General features: G+C 41.0%; 1 protein-coding gene across 4 annotated transcripts in view; it reads right to left on the reverse strand.

The window, feature by feature from the left end:
• The window catches only part of SLC41A2 (solute carrier family 41 member 2), a 99961-nt gene that overhangs the window by 22350 nt on the left and 54846 nt on the right, over positions 1 to 22765 (reverse strand). For all 4 annotated transcript variants that reach the window (XM_084649849.1, XM_084649848.1, XM_084649847.1 and 1 more), the window contains 2 exons: positions 17653 to 17800; positions 13975 to 14054 (listed from right to left, as the gene is read on the reverse strand). In XM_084649849.1, coding sequence (XP_084505975.1) covers positions 13975 to 14054; positions 17653 to 17800 — 228 coding nt within the window. The remainder of the gene's footprint in view (positions 1 to 13974; positions 14055 to 17652; positions 17801 to 22765) is intronic.

A 22765-nucleotide genomic window follows, 5' to 3' on the forward strand; every position in this document is an offset into this window, starting at 1 on the left:
GGTTGTCAACGGCTGTTACTCTGAAACAGGTTGTCAATTCACCAGATTACTGGTGTGAATCCTTAGCTTTAGAATGGACTCCTTTTTAGTGCCTGAGGCTGTAAAAGCCCTGTAATTGATAGCATTAAGAAATTATCTGCAGGTATACCTATGTACTGCTTCAAAGCACAAATTTATGTTTATTTTAAATCAGAAATATGTTTCGTGAAAAAAAATTATTGCTGTCATCTTGCTATAGCATTCTGGTTATTATAAAGACTAATTTTGCTAGTTTCTTTTTAGTCACATGGGAACCATAATATATAATGACATTTTCTTTTAAAGTAAAAATCTTAAAAATTGACTTGTATTCCACACAGAAAAGCAGATGTGCTTAACTTCTGCATAAGAATACTACATTGTCAATAAGGATAACAGAAGTTAAGCTCTCTAGCAGACAAGGATGCCATCCCTGACTTCATTATTAAAAAATACCAAAAAAACATGTCACTTCACTGAACCAATCTAGAGTTAAAAGACAGCCCTTTTCCTTAGGATAAATATTTCTACAGAAAGGTTGTCAGCCCTGTTCATTGTCATTTAACAAACACTCTCAACACATAAGACCCTGTCCATGGTACAACCAAAATCACACCAGTTATCTCTGTAAATATGGTGGCTAACATAATTTCAGTGTCTAGCACTGGAAATAATTTTTTCTGAGAACTGTGTTAAAGGAGCTTTGCTACAGACTTTACTGAGTTAGTCTGTTAGCTTGGCTATGTAACATGGATATAACATTTCTCAAAGAAAAAACACCTGTCCTAATTTATCATGGAAACAATGTTATGCTATGGCTATGCATGTTAATAGCATAGTTCTAAGTATTTGAGGTGTTTTAAGTATACTTGACGTGTTGTACTAATATATATTTGCCCATCTTCAGATTCACTGTATTTGATTACAAAAAAATAAGTTGCTCTACAGCACATTATATATATATATATATTTAGTTTGTGCGCGTGTGTGTGTGTGAGTGTGTGAGAGAGAGAGAATTATCTATTTTTACATCAACCCATCATCTTCATTTTATTGTGCACATGCACAGTCAGAGATTATGTTAAAAGAATATTAAAATTGTGAAGTCAAGCACTCAGCCAGACCCAAGTTGCTCCCTCCCTCCCCCCACCCCGGTCCAACTTGTCTCTCACCCTTCCAGTCATTTCCACCATTTGTCTGCCCCTGTCACCGGCTCCTTGTCCCAGTTCTTCCCAGGCACCACAGCTTCTCATCAGATTTGCTTTTCCCCCTACCCACCTTACTGATTCCCAATTATAGGCTGCTTGCCTAGCAAGTCCAAGTTCCCTGAGCTCCTCCTTCAATCTCAGTTTCACCCTTCACACCAACTGCTTCCCAGTTCCCCCCAGCCATCTTGCCCAACCAGTTCCTGTCTCCCAGTCCCAACCCCTCAGGTCCCAGTCACAGGTTTTCCTCCCCTTCTGTCTCGCAGCGTCCACTCTCAGTCTTCCCCCATCCCCAACCACTGTGGCTCCTTCTCCCAATCTACTCCTTCCTCTTCCCTCACCCTGGCCTGGCTCTTGGCTCCCTGTATCTGAGTCAGGCACCTTCTTCTTCCATGCTGCCTGAGCACCAGCTGCAGGGAGTGGGGTGGGGATATTGAGAGCACAAGGGAGATAGTCTCTCTGCTCTCTCTCAGTTCTGGTGTCCAGTCCCACCCCGGCCCAGAGCAGCCAAGAGCTGAAAGTTCAGGGAAAGTCCTGCTGAGCCTCTGTACCCTAGGAATGGACACACTCAGCTGCTGTATGCAGATGGTGTATGCACAGTCCACATACACAGGACTTGAGAGATACTGGTGCATGCTCAGCGTGAATGGAATTTTCCAAGATTTTAGCCATGCAGGTCTAAAGGCTCTACTTAGCGTGTGCAAACAGATTTTTCAAAGGCTTCTTGGAACATTTGGGCAGATTTCCATAGGAAGAGCAAAAGGTACAGACCTGACACAAACATCACCCCTCTGCTAAATTTCAAATCCCTTCTCTAAAGTATGGAGATCTAGAGCTTCTCAATAGCCATTTTAAAATATTTTTAACATGGCAAAACAAAGTATTTCCTCCCCCCAAGTATTCTCTGAAATGACTGAACTGTTTTGGCTGAAACTTTCCAAAAACTTTGAAGCCAGAGACAGACACCTGGCATGGAAAGTTTCAGCTTAAATGGTTTACATTTGACAATGTTGTAAACAGCTGAAAACAGAGTCTTATAAAGGGAAGAGTTGGGTAATCTTAATGTATATACCTCCCTCCTTCAAGGGTCTGATCCTACAAGCTACGGAGCACCACCTGCAAGTCAATGGGAGTTGAGGCCATTTAGCAATTCACAGAAGACATTCAGCATAGTGTAGAATCTGACTCCACCTCTATAAAGATGTTCAATATTTTTAAAAAGTTTCTAGTTGTGTGCACATCTCCCCAACCCAATATGTCTAATCAAATGCTGATGACTTTTGCTATATCAAGGCTGCAATAACTTTTTAATCTACAATTTGAGAAATAAGTTATATGTACATTGTTACGATGAATCCCAAGAGCAGATAATTTTTATATACACATACAAAAACATATACCTATTGTAGGTAGAGCTGGTATACATTATGATACAGTCTTTAACATGATCACATACTATTTCTTCCATTGGCCCCTCCCTGCCTCATTCAGTGCACAGGATGAATTGTGGTCACCAACTGAGCAACTATTCGATATTTCATTTTATTCTCATTGTCCGATGTGTGCCCCATATCTTATTTACAGGACACTATTCAAAAGCTTAAAAGTATACAGCATTATTAATTTCCTCATGGGCTTTTCTAAGGTACTCATCACTATAGTATCTGAATGCCTAACAAACATTCATGAATTTATTTTCACAACACCCCTGTGAGGTGAGGTAGTTGTGTTATTCCCATTTTACAGATGGCACAGAGAGATTAAGGTTAAAAGTGTCCAGTAATTTTGGATGCCTAATTTGAGACACCTGTGACCACATTTTTCACAGTACTTAGCATGATATAGCAATTAATATGTTCAAAGCACAGCTCCCATTGACTTCAGTTTCAGTTGTGAATGCTCAGGACTTCTGCAGATCAGACTTCAGGGTCTCCAGTTGGATACCCAGAAAAAATAAAGGTACACATAATTAATGGCAACCAATGGAAAGTCTAGTTCAAATGCCTTGCCCAGGTGCTCAGGCTCCAGTCCGAGCCCTAGAACCCTCTCACCTCACAAGGTTCCAGAGCTCGGGCTCCAGCCCAAGCCTGAAAGTCCACACAGCAAGGAAACAGTGCCGGAGACCTAGCTCTGCAAGCCTAAGTTGGCTGGCACAGGCCAGCCACAGGCTTTTCTTTGCTGGATAGCCCTACCCTGAGAACACAAGAGAGCCTACCTGCTCTCATTTGTGGCGCCTAGTGCCACAGTGGCCCCCAGCATCCAAGAGAAAAATTTGCAAGGAAAAATTTGCCCCTGCAGGCCTGGGATGGAACATGCCAGGTCATTTTGTGGACACAGCACATTTGCAGTCTGGTCAGCTTATAGGAGCTGTATGGGGATGAGGCATGCTCAGTGCAGATGGAGCCTTCAGAATGTTTAGCTGCAGAACTTTAACAAATCTTTATAGAACATGTACTGAGATTTTCAGACGGTTACCAACTTGACCAAATTTGAGCAGATTTTAAACAGGGACAGCAAAAAGCACATCTCTGACATTCGAACAACTCCCTCACCAAATGCTGAGTCCCTGCACCACTGCATGGAGGTGCTAGAACTTCTCAGCGAAATCACTGTAAAAAATTTCTAATATTGGCCAAAAAAAAAAAAGTACTTTCCTTGCTGCAGAAATGGGCAAACCATTTTAGCTGAAACTTTCCAAAACAGATAAGCCTAAAGCAGACACCTGGCAAGGAAAATTTCAGCCTAATGGCTAAAATTGGGCAAAGTTACAGGCAACTGAAAACAGAGCCTTATAATAGGAAGCATTAGTCAACCTTAACTACTGGTGTACCTATCAGCTCTGCCTATAATATCAGTTAGTAGCAGTAGGCATACTGAATATAAGTAATGTACAATTCACCCCAACTTTTCTCCTTCTAGAAGCAACCTAATATTTATAAAAAGAAAAGGAGTACTTGTGGCACCTTAGAGACTAACCAATTTATTAGAGCATAAGCTTTCGTGAGCTACAGCTCACTTCCTCAGATGCATATCGTGGAAACTGCAGCAGGCTTTACATATACACAGAGAATGTGAAACAATACCTACTCCCACCCCACTGTCCTGATGGTAATAGCTTATCTAAAGTGATCATCAGGTGGGCCATTTCCAGCACAAATCCAGGTTTTCTCACCCTCCACCCCCCCACACAAATTCACTCTCCTGCTGGTGATAGCCCATCCAAAGTGACAACTCTTTACACAATGTGCATGACAATCAAGTTGGGCTATTTCCTGCACAAATCCAGGTTTTCTCACATTCCCCCCACCCCCATACACACACAAACTCACTCTCCTGCTGGTAATAGCTCATCCAAACTGACCACTCTTCAAGTTTAAATCCAAGTTAAACCAGAACATCTGGGGGGGGGGGATAGGAAAAAACAAGAGGAAACAGGCTACCTTGCATAATGACTTAGCCACTCCCAGTCTCTATTTAAGCCAACATTCCACACAAAGATGGACTACAAGCCGTCAAGAACACTATCCCCGATACTGTCACGGCTAACCTGGTAGCTGAACTTTGTGACTTTGTCCTTACCCATAACTACTTCTTCACATTTGGGGACAATGTATACCTTCAGATCAGCAGCACTGCTATGGGTACCCGCATGGCCCCACAGTATGCCAACATTTTTATGGCTGATTTAGAACAACGCTTCCTCAGCTCTCGTCCCCTAAAGCCCCTACTCTACTTGCGCTATATTGATGACATCTTCATCATCTGGACCCATGGAAAAGAAGCCCTTGAGGAATTCCACCATGATTTCAACAATTTCCATCCCACCACCAACCTCAGCCTGGTCCAGTCCACACAAGAGATCCACTTCCTGGACACTACAGTGCTAATAAACAATGGTCACATAAACACCACCCTATACCGGAAACCTACTGACCGCTACTCCTACCTGCATGCCTCCAGCTTTCACCCTGACCACACCACACGATCCATCGTCTACAGCCAAGCTCTGCGATACAACCGCATTTGCTCCAACCCCTCAGACAGAGACAAACACCTACAAGATCTCTGTCAAGCTTTCTTACAACTACAATACCCACCTGCAGAAGTAAAGAAACAGATTGATAGAGCCAGAAGAGTTCCCAGAAGTTACCTACTACAGGACAGGCCTAACAAAGAAAATAACAGAACGCCGCTAGCCGTCACCTTCAGCCCCCAACTAAAACCCCTCCAACGCATTATTAAGGATCTACAACCTATCCTAAAGGATGACCCAACACTCTCACAAATCTTGGGAGACAGGCCAGTCCTTGCCTACAGACAGCCCCGCAACCTGAAGCAAATACTCACCAGCAACCACATACCACACAACAGAACCACTAACCCAGGAACTTATCCTTGCAACAAAGCCCGTTGCCAATTGTGCCCACATATCTATTCAGGGGACACCATCACAGGGCCTAATAACATCAGCCACACTATCAGAGGCTCGTTCACCTGCACATCCACCAATGTGATATATGCCATCATGTGCCAGCAATGCCCCTCTGCCATATACATTGGTCAAACTGGACAGTCTCTACGTAAAAGAATAAATGGACACAAATCAGATGTCAAGAATTATAACATTCATAAACCAGTCGGAGAACACTTCAATCTCTCTGGTCACGCAATCACAGACATGAAGGTCGCTATCTTAAAACAAAAAAACTTCAAATCCAGACTCCAGCGAGAAACTGCTGAATTGGAATTCATTTGCAAATTGGATACTATTAATTTAGGCTTAAATAGAGACTGGGAGTGGCTAAGTCATTATGCAAGGTAGCCTGTTTCCTCTTGTTTTTTCCTACCCTCCCCACCCCAAGATGTTCTGGTTTAACTTGGATTTAAACTTGAAGAGTGGTCAGTTTGGATGAGCTATTACCAGCAGGAGAGTGAGTTTGTGTGTGTATGGGGGTGGGGGGGATGTGAGAAAACCTGGATTTGTGCAGGAAATAGCCCAACTTGATTGTCATGCACATTGTGTAAAGAGTTGTCACTTTGGATGGGCTATCACCAGCAGGAGAGTGAATTTGTGTGGGGGGGTGGAGGGTGAGAAAACCTGGATTTGTGCTGGAAATGGCCCACCTGATGATCACTTTAGATAAGCTATTACCATCAGGACAGTGGGGTGGGAGGAGGTATTGTTTCATATTCTCTGTGTATATATAAAGCCTGCTGCAGTTTCCACGATATGCATCTGAGGAAGTGAGTTGTAGCTCACGAAAGCTTATGCTCTAATAAATTGGTTAGTCTCTAAGGTGCCACAAGTACTCCTTTTCTTTTTGTGAATACAGACTAACACGGCTGTTACTCTGAAACCTAATATTTATGATACTTAGATGAACAATATTTTAGATTTTCAATACTATCTATGAACATTTCTGAGCTAAGAGTTAACCAATCACAGGGTATGAGAGGTATTATAGTCATACCTACTATATAGTTTGTGCAACAGGCCAAAGATTAAATGAAGTCAACACAATAAGGAGAGAACCAATTCAACACAATTCTCCAATGAAATGTGATTTTGGGTATAAAATATTATAAAGGTAATATGTACAGGATCTGAGGAGATTCTGATCTCTGAGCAGTGATTTTAAATCAGCACAATCCACAGTTCCAAACAATGAATTGTGCTGATTAGTCCATCTGGCATTCAGCCAAATAGTCTGATTTCTCATGCAGTTTTTATGATAAAAATAACCATCAAGGACACAAAAAGGAGAAAAATATTCTCAATTACAATAGTCAATGCAGCTCCAACGACTCTATAACAAGGGACACCACTAACAAAATACAACCAAATTATTTCTCCAAAACTTCAAATTGAAATGCTGCCATGGAGATCTGACCACTGATCTCATAAACTTACATTTTAGAGAACTGAAGTGCTTAGATTAGCTCCCTTATTATCTTAGTACCTACATGCATTGTCCTTTCTTACAAATTTCTTGTCTTCAGAGATGCATGTTGTATGCATTTGTATTAAAAGTTTCATGTTTGGGGGGAAATAGGCAGAATTAGATAAACTATTAGGTTCTCCTATACAGCTGTCTTTCCAGAAACAATTTTGAGCCAACATTGTATGAGCAAGTTATTACTTTTTTATAGGAACAATATTTGTTTTGGCTAACGCATGTAGCCAGGAAAATAATGTATTTTAAAAATTGGTTCATTTTACTAAAATTGTGAGAATATTTTGGATATAATTAACAAATTATGATGTGGAAGCTAATAAATCCTGAAATAATCTTGTAAAAAATTTAAAAGAAAGACTTTTAGAAAACTCAAAAACAGCACAGAGCACACACCATTTTACTTGTACAAGGTAACAACTAAGAAAAAGTAAGAACTATCACCCAAAATATGTCAGAATTAAATATCCATAAACAGGATCCTCAACCTCTATATATGCCAAAATAAAGATTGAACTATGCACTTACGCATAAAGAATAGGTGCCATTCTGAGGCCAATTCACTTTCTTCCAATTGAGGATGCAAAACAGTCCACTCGCTGCCCAACCAAGTCTCTCCACTACCATACAAACTTATGAATATATTTTCTTTCTGATTTATAGCAGCATCAGATTTCATTGTTGAATAGTCTGAGGCTACCTAATAGCCAAAGCATTTTCGTGTTGTCTGAGAGCTCCATGCACAGTTACTCTATTTTAGAGCAATATATGTATTTATTAAGACACTTTACTCTTCTAATGGGGAATATTTTGCATTTTTAAAATGGGGAATGATTGCAGGGGATTTTCCTCATATATCCCCCACACATACACATCACCACCATCCCACCTGAAAACAAGTGCTTATAACAGGCAATGGCCATTTACAAAATATTTGTGGAAAAACAGAGGGTCTGTTGTTCAACTTACCATACTAATATGAAAGAAAATATATATTTATGCCATATATGTGATCTTAGTTTTCATCTCTTTGACAAAAGAAATACAATTACAGTTTTGTATTACAGTTCTCATATTGATTTCTGCAAACCTTTTCGCAGTCACTTTGATCCCTACTTAAATTTTCTCCCCAGGTATCTGACCATCTTATAATAAAAAAAAACAGCTAATGAGCAGAACAAGTTAGTGGCATATACGAAGTATAGCTCTGTTTTATTATTAAAGAGGATGGTTTTATGCCATCTGGATAGTAAAGTTTTATTATCTAATCCTGCAAAGCATTTGTGATTTGCAGGAATTTCCAGATTTTGTAGAAACATTTGCATAACACAGAAAATGGACAAAATATCTACGTATACACTGCTGTTATATATAAAATCACTTCTACACCTCATCTATTTCTAAAATACTAGATTATGTTTTGTTTGAGAATTATACCAAAACCTAAACATAAAGTATCTATTTCCATTAGCTTCACTTTATTTCATATCTGCAGCACAGTCTGAAGCAAATTGTTCAGATTATTATCTTCCTTATATTATTATAATTATATTATTTTTGGCAAATACTTATAATGAGGTACCAGACATACCAGCCCTTGAAAGCTGGTAAGGAAAACTTTCAGGGTCAGCATTACTACATTCAGAGGGATTTTGTGGGAAAAGTCTTGTGGGACAGGGACTGAGCAAGAGGAAGGGGTCCTGGAAGCATTTTGGGATTTTGAGGGAGAAACTCCCAGCTGCTGTCCTTGTTTAGGGCCCAAGATAAGAATTCCAAGCGTATGGAAGGCTGGAAATCCCCTCAGTAGGGCTGATTCAGGTGGTGCTGGGTATACCCACACAGTCTCTCTCTTGTACCATACCGAGGGAGCAGGATAAGCTAGCAGTTTTAGGTTTTACTTATTTGGGCCTGCCGTAAGATAGACTTTGAAGCAGTGTCAGACTTTCCGATGCGGGGCCCTGCCATCTTCAGAAAAAGACAAGAGAAGAAAAGTCCCTGGTAGGGGAAGTTTGTGTTTTTTTGTTTTGTTTTGTTTTTTGATTGGTCAACAACAGTGATATTTCAAAAGCTACCTATTCGGTAGTTCACACGTAGGATCTTTGATAATTAATAAGGTATGTGCAGATATGTTTATGTAAAAGGATTTTCTAAATTCCAATTTTATACTTTACACTGACAACAGCAATAATCAAGAGGCACCAGAGCAACTATGAAGCACAGGAGAGCCTACACTGAATAAAAGCAAATTACTTACCTGTAATTTCCTCTTTTAGAAAGCATATTATAATATAGCCACATTCTTAGCCAGGGGTTCTCAAACTGGGGGTTGAGACCCCTCAGGGGGTCGTGAGGTTATTACATGGGGGGGGGGGTCACGAGCTGTCAGCCTCCATCCCAAATACCCTTCACCTCCAGCATTTATAATAGTGTTAAATATTTTGAAGTGTTTTTAATGTATAAGGGAGGTCGCACTCAGAGGCTTGCTCTGTGAAAAGGGTCACCAGTACAAAACTTTGAGAACCACTGCTCTTAGCTTTCTGTGTCCCATATGTGGATAGCAGAAATTCCCTTAGCTATAGAATTTGAGGGTAGCCAAGCATATACCCTCTCAGCAAATATTATGTTCTCCACTGCTTGGTTAAGGGGGAGGAGGGGAAACCAGCAGCCCTTGGTACCTCTACTGGTGAACAGTAGTAGTAGTAATTATTTATTTATTTATTTATTTTTGAGGACGCGGTAGAAAGTTTTAAGAAACATATTCCCCCAACTCTTTGGGGAAGTGGATGAGAAAAATCAATGAACCCAATATCTTCAGGAGAACAAGAATTATACATAATCTTTTTCTGAAGGGAGATGTTATAACAGACTCATTCTTAGCAATTAAAAAGCTCTATGAAGTCCAATCACCACTCCATGGATGTTAAAAAGGGGAAAAGCAAATGAAGAAATGAAGAAATGAAGGTTTCACACAGTCAACTTGTGTGAAGGTACCATTTTAAATAGAAGCATAGTTTTACTTAGATAGCCCATAGTCTTTAAAAGACATTTAATGGGATGCCACCCTTGATACAAACAATGGTGATGTATCAACCCACCTAGTATGTGTCCACAGTACCACTGAGGACACATTTTTGGATGCTGAATTCCGAATCGGAGAAATTTGGAAATCCACTTTTTATTTTACTATTTTGGACTGATTCCCTGCCACTGCATCTCAGATATAGGTTGCCACTTTGACACCATGAAAGCTTGTGTTACTCCCCAATTACACTTTGTTCAGCTTGGAAACTCAGCTGCAGGAAACTTCAGTTCACATCGCACATCTGGAACACTGTATGCTCAAGTCTCAGAGATTGGCTGAATGAGAAAATTGCTACCTAATGCCTTTCAGTACTAATTTAAACAATCATTGGTTTCTTGTCAGGCCAATGTTTCTCCTTAATGAACACTGATTTGCCAAAGGAGGGAAACTGCCATAAAAACCTTTGCCAAATCTTCCTCACGATACACGAGAGGTTGCCATGGGGACCTACTGGCCTTTCTTCTTAGTGTTCTTTTGATGCATTGACAGAGGTTGTCCTGGCAACCACTGTCAGCAGCTCTTTAGCATTTCTGCCCAGTATAGACACACATTAGTGGAGGGACTCATCTGTGGCGGTCTTGATGCAGTGTTCCACTTCAGTGCAAGGATGTATCTAAGACAAAAATATGGCCTGTTCTCCACCTCACCATTCCAAAATCAACCACTGACCTACACAGATAGTTGGAAGTATTCCATCAGTACTTTTGCAAAGACTGTGAAAGCTTGATGAAGCTGGATGTTAGTTCTTTGACATAAGACTTTCACTTGACACAAGGCTGTCTGCAAGGAGAATCTTAAATGTTTTGTTATACTGATCAGAATTCTAGCTGATAGTCCAGTTGCCTCAAAGCCTTCAGCTACTATAGTTTCAAGCCACTACGGTAAGCAGTGGGTGCCTTATACAAATCTGTCATCTCTGGTGCTTATTAATTCCAGGATCTTGTTGCATAAAGCTCCAGAATCAAGAAGTTTGCCAGCTACACACCACAGGAAAAGCAATTAAGGCCAAGATTTTCAGAAGTGATGTGATTTTGGAAGCCCAACTTGAAAAACCTTTAGAAAGAACTGGTTTTCAGAAAAATGCTGAGCAATGATCCTCTGAAAGTCAGCTCCCTTGACGGTATCAATCAGTCTCTTCTGAAAACCCTAGCTTAAGTGGTTTGAGGAAAGGTGAATTCAGAACTAACATTTATAACCAATGCATCAAAGAACATCTCCACCATCAATGGTTAAAAACAAGAAACAAAGGGCTGCCAGTTCCACACATGGGAGGATCATACTACCTGGTAGTGGTAACTGAGTGTTTAGCTTCCCTAACAGTTTATGGAACCAATTCCTCCCAATCTTTGGTCAAAAATAGCTAAGGTCTGCTGACCCTCACAGAATGCTGCAAGGCATACTAATTTGGGACTTTGAGGAGTAAGGGGAACTGAAATTCAGGTGGGTAGTTGTGTTGAAGATAGAGTTTTTTGGGGTGTTTTTTGGGTTAGAATAGATGCTGACTTTCACTTGTTTATTAATTCAAGGGCATCTAGGGGTATGTCTACACTAGAAATGGTACAGCACTGCAGTGCTGTAGCATAAACACTTACTAAAACAACAGAAAAGTTCGTCCATTGACAGTGTTTCCTCTAAGCTGCACGCCTGTGCGGCCATACAACAGTCCATCGAGTGCCGTACACTTGATTATTACAGTCATACACATCCTCAGCAATGGCGACTTGTGTTCAGGTGCCCTTTCCCCCGCTGCTGCGCTGCTCCTGCCCTCTGTCTTGCAGCTCCTAGCCAGTTGCTCCTGGGAGCCTCCCGCTTTCTGTGCAGAGTGGGGAAGGAAGGGAGGGGTGCTGATGTCAGGGTGTCCCCCTCCTCTCCCCATGTACCATATCTCACAGAGCGGTGGGGCTGAGTGGGGGAACAGCGCCAGGGAGTGAGACGGAGCTGGTGGCAGCTGCTGCTGTGTCTGAACAAGCTTTCAGACTGGTGAGTGTCGCTCTGCTTAAAGTGACAGCACACACACTCTCTCTCTCTCTCACACACACACACACACACATTCTGTCTCACACACACTATCTCTCTCTCACACAAACATACACACTCTCTCTCTCTCTCACACACACACAGAGTCTCTTTCACACTCACTTCCCAACACAAACTTGTATTATCGTTTTTGTTCTTACTTCTTGGTACTTCCTGCAATGCACATATATGCGCTGTAATTTTATTCTTTCAAAGTGCTGTTATTTTATTTTTTTGTCTGGTCTATGCATTTCATAATTTTATTTCTCTCTTATGCTTAAACTTAATTCATTGAGTAGTGAGTTCTAAAATGCCTAACCTGCCCTGGCTGGAGTAATTATCCCTATGATAACTTTTAAAAAATATACATTATATCTAGGTTTTTAATTTCTACTGGTGGCACACATCCACACATTACCTCAATATTGGTGCACATACAAAAATTCATTCCACACATAGATGGAAAAAATTAGAGGAAACATTATCCATCGCTGTAGTAAATCCACCTCTCTGAGAATAATTCTTCCATCAACCTAGAGATGTCTATACCAGGCTTAGGTTGGCTTAACTACATTGCACAGGGCGTGAAATTTTTCACATCCCTGACCAACGTAGTTAAGCTGACCTAATTTTGTAGCGTAGACCAGCCCTAAGACTTTTAGGCAGCCTTTTGTATATTTTTATGAATGGAAATGAGCACAGATTTAACACAATAGTTATATTTAGAGAAAGTTTCTTTATACCTTCCACACTTGCTACACAGTAAGCAGAAAACCTACTGCAAATAAGAAAGTCCTGTGTCTAATTTCTACATGAGATCTTTCTGCATATTGCAAAGTAGACCAATGAAGAATAAATCAGAACTAGAAAATAAATATATTTCTTACAAGTAGAACCTACGTAGAGTACAAATCTGTGGATATCTGCATCCGCAGACCATGTTTGCGGATCAGATTGGATGCGGATACAAATTTTGTATCTGCGCAGGGCTCGACTTACAAGACATTTTATTTTTAAAAAATAGTTTAATATGCTGAGAAATTAATCCAACATTCCACATCTATGCTTAAAGAATTAACACAGAAACAGGAATCTAGGAAATATCCACATTTAATTAATGGACCTAATTAATGTTCACAAATATATATCTGCATGGCTGCAAAGTGTTTGATTTGTACATGCAGTTGCACATATAGGCAAGCATATGAACCAACACCCAACTTGCTCTAGGATTTCTATATTTTGCCTGTATTATTATCACTTAATACTTGTACCTGCATATTTTGGAGATGGAGTTTAAGTGACTGTTTTTGAAAATTTGCCCCATATATCCAAGAGAAAACCCTTGAAGAATTACATCTTTGAATCCTATATTTAACAGATATAATAATTTCAAAACAGTATTTGTATATGATTTCTTTCAACTTTCCCCCTTTCTTATACTAACTTTAAATATGTACTAATAGCCTCCTGTTTTTCCTCTCTCTCTCTCACATGCACTTCGATGTTTCTGGTATAGAAAACCAAGAGTCACTGCTATTATTTTAAATTACCCTGTTTCTGACACCAAAGTTACAACTTGAAATTAATGTAGTAGATACCCACCCACTGCAGCTGAACTTTAGTGTTATAATCTTTTATAAAACATGTATAGAGATTTGTTGATATTTATTATAAAATAATCATATTACAGCCTTACCATTGATTACTGGAGTATAAACAACAATCCCAACCAAATTAGGATCAGAAACAGTTGTGTCCAGAATAAGGCCACCAATGCTGAAAAATATAAAGTACAACATTTAGAAGAAAGCAAACAGGTGCACCAATATTTATTTTTCAAATTCTATCAATCAATCTTTAAGTATTCAAAATTCTTAGTAACACTTATTCAAAAAGTGACCTGAAAATGTTGCTCTCTCACTGTCCATCCCGCCAGCCCCCACTTTTTCAAGGAAAGTTTGAGCATACAGTTTCACTGCTCTTGAGGACATTATTAGTGAAAAACACACAGTTTAATCAATGTTCCTTTTAAAAACAGCTTTTGCACCTGAGACGTTTGAAATAGGAACCTGATATTTGGAAAAGGGAGGTCCTGATGTCAAAAAGGTACCTTTCACTGGCCTTGTGAAAATCCTTTCAGATTTAGCAGATTTATAAGTCATGGAGAATTACTATTTTAAACACACACGTTAGAATTACCAGCATCGTTTATTATTTGTATTGTAGGACTGCCTAGAGGCAGCGATGGAGATCAGCACCATACAAACATAGCATAAGACAGTCCCTGCCCAGTCAGTGAGGACTTGTCCCTTTATTTTCTGAATGTTCCAGTCACAGTCCACATGCTCCCAAAACAAGCTGCACCTCCACAACTGTAAGCATACAATACACAGATCTCTAGCTACAAACAAGATGTAGACAAAAATAGATCCTCTCCTCTGACCTGAGCACTATATCCCTGGCAAATTTTAAGTTCCTGCAGAGCTATCAAGCATTTGGCCCACAGAACAGTCTTTCCTCCAGCCCTCAGTTCCCTCTTCATAAACATCCAGCCCATAATTGCTGCAGTTCAAAAGGGCCAGAGCAACAAGTAGGAGGACCTGAGGAGGGAGTTTGTGCCCATTTCACCAGAGGCAACTGAGCTCCTTCTCCCTTGCCATTTCTACAACCATGACCCCACAGCTCAGGCTTGAAAAGGAGTCTCCTTCCCCCGTTTGCTGCTGCTCCTCCTCTCTCCCACCATTTATTTTTGTTCTGTGCAGCTCAGGCTTTATCTTCACTGCTAATAAAGATGAGGGTTTTTTTAACTTGAGGTAACTAACATGTAGAACTATCCCAAGGTAAAAGCACAGTTTCATGGTCTCTGTGTATATAATGTCTTCTGCAGTTTCCACAGTATGCATCCGATAAAGTGAGCTGTAGCTCATGAAAGCATATGCTCAAATAAATTGGTTAGTCTCTAAGGTGCCACAAGTACTCCTTTTCTTTTAGTGAAGACCTGGCACTTCAATTTTACCCACCAGCTAAACAGCCCTATACCCTTGCTAGCAGTTCACCTTGGCTAGGCCTACCCAACATGCAATCACACCTTCAACCACAGTACAGACATACCTGGGAGCCTAAAACACACAAACAACCCCAGTCTTGCTGAATGTTACCACCCCTTCACCCTTGTCCAGGTGAATCCTTCTGAGACATTGTCTTTATTTACCCTTCACCAGGGGTGGCAGGTTTGTAGACACTTTAGTGGTGCCCAGAACCCGCCCCTGCCCAAACTCCGCCCCCCATCTGCCCAAGGCTCTGGGAGGGAGTTTGGGTGGGGGAGGAGGTCTGGGGTGCAGGCCCTAGGCTGGGGCAGGGGATTGGGGTGCAGGCTCTGGGAGGGAATTTGGGGATGGGAGGGGGTGCAGGGGTGAGGGCTGTGGGGTGTGGCTGCAGATGAGGGGTTTGGGGTATGGGAGGGGCTCAGGGCAAGAGTAGGGATATAGGGGTGAGGGCTCTGTCTGGGGCTGAGAATGAGGGGGTTGGGGTATGGGAGGGGCTCGGGGTGAGAGTAGAAGTGTGGGGGTGAGGGCTCTCTCTGGGGCTGGGGGGCTTGGGGAGTTAGAGAGGCTCAGGGCTGGGGCAGAGGGTTGGGGGGATGAGGGCTCTGGCTCTGGAGGGCTGGGGCTGGAGATGAGGGGTGTGTGGTGGTGGAAGGGGCTCAGGGCTGGGGCAGAGGGTTAGGGTGCGGTGGGGGGGTGAAAGCTCTGGCTAGGGGTGTGGGCTCTGGGCTGGAGCAGGGCTGGGGATGAGTTTGGGGTGCAGGCAGGCTGCTCCGGGACAGGGGCCAGAGAGGAGGACTCCCCCCAGCCCTTTCCCTGCCAGCAGCAGCGAGCTCTGGGGGAGGAGCCCCCCTTCCCCTCCCCCCCCAGCAGCACACTCACCCCCACCACTGTCACTGCATGTGCTCCTAGGGCCCCTCTCAGGTCCAGGAATCTCCCTTGCCTCCCCCGTGGTGGGTGCCAGGGGGTGCTGCGTGTGCCTCCTCCCCTGCTGTTGCCCCTAACTGTAGCCTCACTGGGGGTGGGGGATGGGGCTGCCTCCTTGCCCAGTATGGGGCAGGAGCGGTGACTGCAGGTGGGGGACCCCCTGTGCTGGTGGAGCGTCCCACCGGAAAAGGAAGGGTCTGAGGTGGAAGGGCAGGCTCAGTCTGCCCTGGCAGTTAAAATGGGGGGCACTAGGACCCTGCAGCAGCAGTTGCTGCAGGGAGGCAGCATGGAGCCACATGAAAGAGGCAGAGGCAAGGAGCTCTGCTCCAGGGCCCGGGGAGGCACGCGAGGGCAGCAGGTGGGGCCGGGCGGGACACTTGGCCCCAAATATTGGTGGAGCTGGGCTTCTGGGCTCTGAATATTGCTGATGCTAAGGCACCACATGGAGGTATAACTCGCCATCCCTGCCCTTCACTAAGCCTTGGAGACCACTGTCATGCATACCACTGGTTCTCAGTCTGTAGTCCGCAGACCCTTGGGGGGTCCTCAGACTATGTTTAAGATTTCCAAAGGAGTCCACACCTCTACTCAAAATTTTTTAGGGGTCTGCAAATGAAAACAGGTTGAGAACCACTGATGTATGCCACCAAACTGCTGACAATCCCCATGGCAAGAAGACTGCTACTGACAAAACCCATAAAATTTAGTGCTGAAATGAGGCACACTTCCTCTCTCAAGGTACAACATGTACCTCTGTTCACAGCACAGTCACAGATCTGCAAGCCGCTCCAACTAATCCTTTTACCATTCAACACAGCGACACCTAACAAAGTGAATGCAAGGGCATGCATGCAAATAACTGCTGGAATCCAAATCTGTGGAACACAACATAAACAATGGGCACAATTCCCTTAGTCCTTCCTCTTCTCTGCTAATTGTGACTTCATAGATTTTAAGTCCAGAAGGGACCATTAGATTATCTAGTCCATAGAATTTCAAGTTTTGAGCCTAATAATTTGTATTTGACTAAAGCAAACTTTCCAGAAAGGCATCCAGTCTTGAATTAAAGACTTAGAGAGATGGAAAAATCCACCATTTTCTTTAGTATTTTTTAATCTTTATACCACCCTTACTGAACATTCTCAGTGGCTACTGCCAGCTCTAGGAGATCAGAGCTAAGGTTGTATACATTGCAGGGGAGAGGTGTACCTCAACTCTGTACAGTATATCCTGGTTTTCAGAGGTTTAAGTTTAGCTACTCTCCACATTCTGGAAGGGCACAAGGCATCACTGGACAATCTTAACTCTGCATTAATGAAGTTTTGTGGTTTTTAATAAGACAAGGAATAACAGGTAGATTCAGATAGGGGAGCACCAGGAAACAATTAAAAAAAATTACTTACCTGCTTATAAGCATAGCAGTTATAACAGGCTCCCATCCTGAATAGAGAACAGTTCTTATAGCTGGATGTTTGGCAGCTATTACAATCCACATAGGAGTCAGAGCCAAGAAAAAGGCACCAACTAAAGGAGATATATAGTAATATGTCTCTAAAATAAAAAACAAAACTTTGATTTAGCCTTTTTGGGGTTCCTACAAATTTCCCCCCAATGAATTTAAACTTTAACATGGAATTCTGTTCTACATATTATCCATTTTTATACTGTCCTTATCACCATAGTATCCAAGTGTCTTCCAGTAGAGCATTATGTGACATGAATAATATCACATACATTCCTTCTTTCATCCTTTGCCCAGGGGACAAATAATATGTGCAGTGTAGTGTTTTGTTTTGGGAGGGGTTTGGGGTTTTTTTTTGTTAAGTGTAAACACTGCGCTGTGTATCTATGTTAGAGAAGATAAAGAAGACCTGGAAAACAGAACAAACTTTGTGATACATATCTCTAATTTTTTTTAGAGAAGTAGAAATCAAGTTTTCATTTATTAATTCAACTTAAACAAACAAATAAGAACACAGTCTTCCTCCTCCCCCAACAATAGCTTGCAAAGTAAGCTCTACAGAAAAAGCAAGCCTTAACTGATTAAATCATAGTGCTTATTATTATGAATATGAATCACTCATGCTAGGTTTTAAATATTTAGGACAGTTCTGAGCAGAATACCAAAATGCCTTTTGTTTTTACTTTGAGTAGCTCATTTTTAAAATTACATATAACCAGCTTGCACAGTGTAATGCTTAAAAATACAACAGCAGGAATTTCATCAAAATTGCATCATAATTCATAGAAAAACAGCAGAGAACAGGGACTCCACAGTAAGGTAATATATTTATAAAGCAGAATTTGCTTATACAAACTGTAGTCTGTCTGCACAGAAAGAGTACAGTTTTCATCCATAAATGAGTTTAGGACTCAGTCCTGCAGTCCTTCCCCACATAAGTTGTCCCATTGATGCTATATTTCCTAATGCACCAACAACATGAATAACGGTATAAGTCACTTAATGGCAAATAAATGTAAATTACATTGTAATGCCCCAATACTATTTTGCATATGCTTAATTTTATGAAAAATAAAGCACTTTTTAGTATTAAACAATCAGCTGTATTTTGCCCACATGTACAAAATTTGGGCAAAACATTTATCCCTAACAAGTTTTGAATGACAACACAAAGAAAAACTCTAGAGTTAGAGTCAAAGCTATTGTACAAAATGATTCATGAACTACAGTTCAAACAAATATAGATTCCCTCTGCAACACAACAAGACAGTAATATTTCAAAAATGCTGTGTAAATAGCCAGCTGCAGGGGCTGCCTCACAAATTTCAAGAAGCCAAACTAACCCACAGCTGGCGATCAATGCTCTCACAGGCTGAACTGAGTAAACTTTGAAGTTAACAATAACTGTATGGAACAGATATACAGCTATACAAATCGACACAGGCTGTCATATAAAGTTTATATCCAATTAATCAAAAAGCATTATGAAACTTCAGAAGGGTGCTCAAAACTGGCCTAACTTTGCTCCCATTGAAGTCAAGAGTGAGTCTTCAAAGGAAATAGAATTAGGCCAGTGCTTTTTAAATCCTACCCTTACTCCCCACCTTTTAGTATTCACACACACTTCAATTCCTTGAAGAGTGGGGAAAAATATGAAATGTCATTTGCCTACTCCATATAAATAGCCAGGCATAAACAGAACTGTGTAGATAAACTAAATACTAGGATACCATCAAAGGAAGGAACTTCCAAGGAGAAGACCATACAATCAGTTCCTAAGAAAATTAAGTCTAGTATAGCATACAGTCAGCCTAAAACTTTTTATTTCTGCTTCACAGCTGCATTAGGTCATTAGTCTCTCTTTAGGGACGGGGTCACAACCAAACATCAGGAGGCCATGACTACCTTAGCAATATGGGAAGGGCAAATGATAAGGTGGTCTCAGCTTCATATTAGTCAATTTTCAAGCTCTAGGCTAGACTACTACAACTCACCTACGTGGGCTTAAAGGCAAAGACCATCCAAAAATTAAAGCAAGTGGCTGCCCACTACCAATACTCTAAATTCCACTGGCTACCTATCTATTTAATAAGAAGTCCAAAGACACAAGGCATTTCATAGGCTAGAACAAAGTATCTCAGAGACTGTCATGATGGATTATGAATGAACGTCTGTGATGCTCTAACAATGACAATGCAGCCACTCAGGTCTAGATTCAGACTTTTGGAAATAGAGAGCAGAATATTCTGAGCTTTGCGAGACTCTAGCTATGAAACAGTTTACTAGAAAAATTCAGACAGAGTCTGACCTTGTTCAGGACTAAATTCAAGATCCACTTCTTCTATGAGGCCCTTTTATAGCAGTGCCATCTTCCCTGCATGGCCAATCCACGAGGGGGGGGGGGGGATTGAGAGAGAGAGAAAAAAAAGTACCACCACCAGAGAGAAAGAAGAAAAAGGAAACACACAGTAAATAGAGAAAATAGTTGTCTAGTACTTAGATTACATGGTGAAATGAGTCTTAGCTAAAGAAAGGTGTACAAGGACCCCAAAGAAGTTTCATATGAACCCTCATTTATTCTATGCATTCATTCATCGACCCCATGAAAACTGTGATCTCAATCAGCCTTCCGTTACAAGAAACATACACTTCACATTTATCCAGTGTGCAGTTTATCTACAGTGACTTGAATAATAAATCTAATGCCACTCAAAAAAATGCAACCGTTATTGGAAGACAAATATGAATTGGAGATACTATACTTCTCAGTAAAGTTAAAAATCTTCATAGGATAATAGGGACCAATATAATTTGTCTTCTTAATAGAGATTTGGGAAGGTTAAGAGACATTACTGAATTTTCTATCTTTAATAAAAGAAAAGCCAGTGTTTTTGAAGTTCATGACAGCACCAGGACATGTACATGTATTTTTTTGGCATTAACACAAAGTTCTGTGAGGAAAATCCTCATTTTCTGAAGATTATAAACTGAGTTTCCAAATCCTTAAAAATGATTTTATCAGAGCTTCAACAACACAGATACACTTTTCACTTTAATAAATTAGGTGTTAGAATTTCAAACCCTTTGCATACTAAAACTTTTGTAGTCAAAGAGTACAGACTTTATTCCCAATTATGATCCTACAGAGCCCTCTAGTGTTCCAATAGGCAGTGCTACTACTCATGTGAAATAAATTACACTTGATCAAGGCAGCTAATCTAACCTGTTAGTAGTCAGTAGAAGTGAAGTAGTACATCTTCTACAGCAGAATACAGAGCTTCAGCACTATTTAACTACCTTTAACTGATCATATGAATAATTAAAATATTAGTTAATGTGTTTTATAACACCACTCATTTGTCTAGTGTAGACAAAGACTTAGGAGGCTTAGGGGTTCTAAGCATTTAAGGTGGCAGGGTCCTGAAGGCTACCCCAAAGCTGATTAAATGCTTCAACAAGCATAAGCATCTGACGAGATATTTTAATACCTGATAATTATCTCTTAAAGTCCTTGTATATCAGTCTAGACACACGGGTATATTTCCTCTTATTAACTGAAGATGTAACTTTTTTATTACATAAAATCCAATATAAGAGGATTTATATTGAAATATATTGTCTTGATGGGTCCATCTCTGAAAAACTCATGAAATCTTGAAAGCATGTAGATTTTTCAGTTTATTAATTCTCAGAAAACAAAAACACGCAAAAAAATTCACCCTTATTATTATGTTTCCATGAAGCATTCCAAGCAAAAAGACTTCACCCAACTCTATATTTGTTCTGCATTGTATTGTCATTCTCATCATGCTTCACAACACCATTGTGTGACGAAAACATGGTGGCACTTGCTCTAGCACCGTGGCAAAGACAACATACGTTTAGTCCCTCCTATCACAGAGCAGGATGATCAATCAAAAGTGGGACCACACCCTTTCACAGAAAGGTATGCAATCACCACTAGTTCTTTCTCCCCTCACAGTCTCTTCCTCCTGAGGCAATTCTCCCTATGCTAATGGAGGCCAGGAATTTAAGTCTCACTTCAGTAAATTTCTGCAGTCAGCCTTGTAGGGAAGTACAGTATATTCAGAGGAAGATGGAGAAGTGAATTCACCCTGCTTTATTACTACCTTGATGAGTATGAGGTTCTTTACAATGGGCCACGTTACCACTCCTACTTCTTCTTGCTCTGATGTTGAGAAGATTTCCTAAAAGGCAGGAGGCTAGTAGTGGACAAATAAATCATAGGAAATGAAGAACGCCAAGACATTCCTGATTCTCAGTCCCATGAAAGAAGAGAACTTAATCTTTTCAAGAAAAGCTCTACCAAAAAAAACATCTGAAAGCCTGAAACTATAAGAAGTGAGACATTACTATTCTTGAGAAATTAAACTCTAGCAATCCTTTCAAGGGCTTTATTGTATATTCTCATATTAGACAGAGTAACAGTGTGAGGGATGTACCAGACAGGAATTCCTCACCAGCAAATTAAAACCCTCTATATCCCCTATAAAAGGAGAACACAAAGACAATGACAAAGAACCCAAGGGTAGATGCAGTCATCTCAGAAGTAGCCAGATAGATTATATGTTCCATGAAAAGGGCAGTATCTCTGAAGCGGCCCTAAGGAAGGAAAGATGGAAATGACGAAATGCCATTTGAGTATTCTAGAGCATCCTTTCAAGCATTTATGTACACAGCTTACTCCTCAATGTCAGTAAGCAAATGATTTGGATGGCTGCAGAAGCAGAGAAAGAACAGTTAAAATTGGCCAAGATTCTTCTTTTTCAGAGTTCTGCTATATTCTTGGCCATACATGACAATCAGAAGAACTTCAAAAGCCATGGTTGTGTACATCTCAGCAAGAATCTAACGCTAAGCTATTAGCATGCTCCTGTAAAAAGGAATCTGCAGTCTGGTGAACATCATGACACTGAGCCTTCTTCAGTATGAGTTGACTCTATTCCTCTCACTCAAACAGGCAGCCCAGGTCCTAGAACACGGGCCGGCAACCTTCAGCATTCGGCCCATCAGGGTAATCCGCTGGCAGGATG

This window comes from Lepidochelys olivacea (genome assembly GCF_965140295.1).
Source record: "Lepidochelys olivacea isolate rLepOli2 genome assembly, chromosome: 1".
Taxonomy (NCBI): Eukaryota; Metazoa; Chordata; order Testudines; family Cheloniidae; genus Lepidochelys; species Lepidochelys olivacea.